The sequence below is a fragment of the Primulina huaijiensis genome, chromosome 17 (genome assembly GCF_012295235.1).
Source record: "Primulina huaijiensis isolate GDHJ02 chromosome 17, ASM1229523v2, whole genome shotgun sequence".
Lineage (NCBI taxonomy): Eukaryota > Viridiplantae > Streptophyta > Magnoliopsida > Lamiales > Gesneriaceae > Primulina > Primulina huaijiensis.
In genome coordinates, this window is record NC_133322.1 from 15274310 (window position 1) to 15275867 (window position 1558).

A 1558-nucleotide genomic window follows, 5' to 3' on the forward strand; every position below is an offset into this window, starting at 1 on the left:
AATCTCTTGAGTGATAAAAAATCTATAAAATCAATTAGTGTGTCATGTAATCACAAGTACAGTTTCTCAAAGAATAACCAGAAAAATTTTCATGCTCGAGGATTAAACATGAAAGTACATGCTAAGTGTGGTGACGTGAAACAAAACACAAATCAAATCCCCCCACACTTTAGATGTACACTACCCTCAGTGTCATGCCATTCAAAAAAAATATAGAATTTTGATGTAGAATAGTAAGTGAACACTTCCCTGGCAGTGTGTTGTAAGATCCGCGGAGTGCTACATGGGGATGGTAGAATTCCTCATTGCTGGTAGTCTCTTATGTCAACAGTTTCAGCTTTTCCAGTAGTTAAATCATCTTGTTTCATTCCAATATTCCCTGCACACACCAAAATCACAGAGAATTAAACTAACAGACTGAAAGAGTAAAAAAATAATAATAATAATAAAATGAAACGAAATAAAATAAAATAAATCACTGGGTTGCCTCCCAGCAAGCGCTAAATTTCTTGTCTATAGCTAGAAAACTCCCTTTATAAATTAGGCTGGATCCTGCAAAGGAGTACTCGGCTCCTCTTGCTCCACAATTCTTTCATGAAAAATTTTCAGTCGATGTCCATTCACCTTAAAGAGAATTCCAGAATCTCTACGGATTTCTACAACACCAAATGGAAAAACTTCAGGAACAGTAAAAGGCCCAGACCATTGGAACGAAGTTTACCTGGCATGAGTTTCAAACGAGAGTTATAAAAAAGGACTTTTTGTCCAGACTCAAATTCCTTGTGCACAATCCTTGCATCATGCCACTTCTTTGTCTTTTCCTTGTAGATTTTTGCATTCTCATATGCATCAAGACGAAATTCCTCCAGCTCATTGAGTTGTAGAAGACGCTGATCACCTGTAGCTTGCACATCAAAGTTCAAAAATTTAGTAGCCCATAATGCCCTATGCTCTAGTTCAACAGGAAGGTGACAAGCTTTTCCATAGACCAAGCGAAAAGGGGAAGTTCCTATAGGGGTTTTGAATGCTGTTCTATATGCCCACAATGCATCATCCAATTTACTAGCTCATTCCTTCCTCGAAGATCCAACGGTCTTCTCAAGAATTTTCTTAATCTCCCTATTTGACACTTCTACTTGACCACTAGATTGAGGATGATAAGGTGTTGCCACCTTGTGCGTGACCCCATACTTAGCCAAAAGAGATACAAAATGGCGATTACAAAAATGTGTTTCTCCGTCGCTAATAATGGCTCTAGGTGTGCCAAATCTTGCAAAAATATTTTTCTTTAAAAATTGGATCGGCGCCAAAAACTTGTTCTCACTTTGATTGTTGCACTCCCAAGAGCAGGTTGTCCACAAGTAGTATAATTCGGTGAGTCCGATATCGTATCCACAGGGAAGCTAAGGTAATTACAAATCCACTACAATGTCTTTTTGTTTTGTTTTTGTTTTTGTTTCTTTTTAATTTTAATTGTTTGAATCTTTAATGGGTAAATTTTAATTGTTCCAATTTTAATTTAAGTAGTTGAGATTAAAGGATTCACTCTTGGTATTTT

At 36.8% G+C, this 1558-nt stretch overlaps 1 protein-coding gene across 1 annotated transcript; it reads right to left on the bottom strand.

Annotated features, from left to right (window-relative positions):
* Positions 1-302: 302 nt before the first annotated feature.
* Positions 303-1189, bottom strand: LOC140962635 (uncharacterized). Its single transcript, XM_073421583.1, has 4 exons — positions 1173-1189; positions 722-1032; positions 567-656; positions 303-379 (listed from the first exon to the last, which is right to left on the bottom strand). The coding sequence occupies exons 1-4, from the start codon at positions 1187-1189 to the stop codon at positions 303-305; spliced, it is 495 nt and encodes a 164-aa protein (XP_073277684.1).
* Positions 1190-1558: the final 369 nt, after the last annotated feature.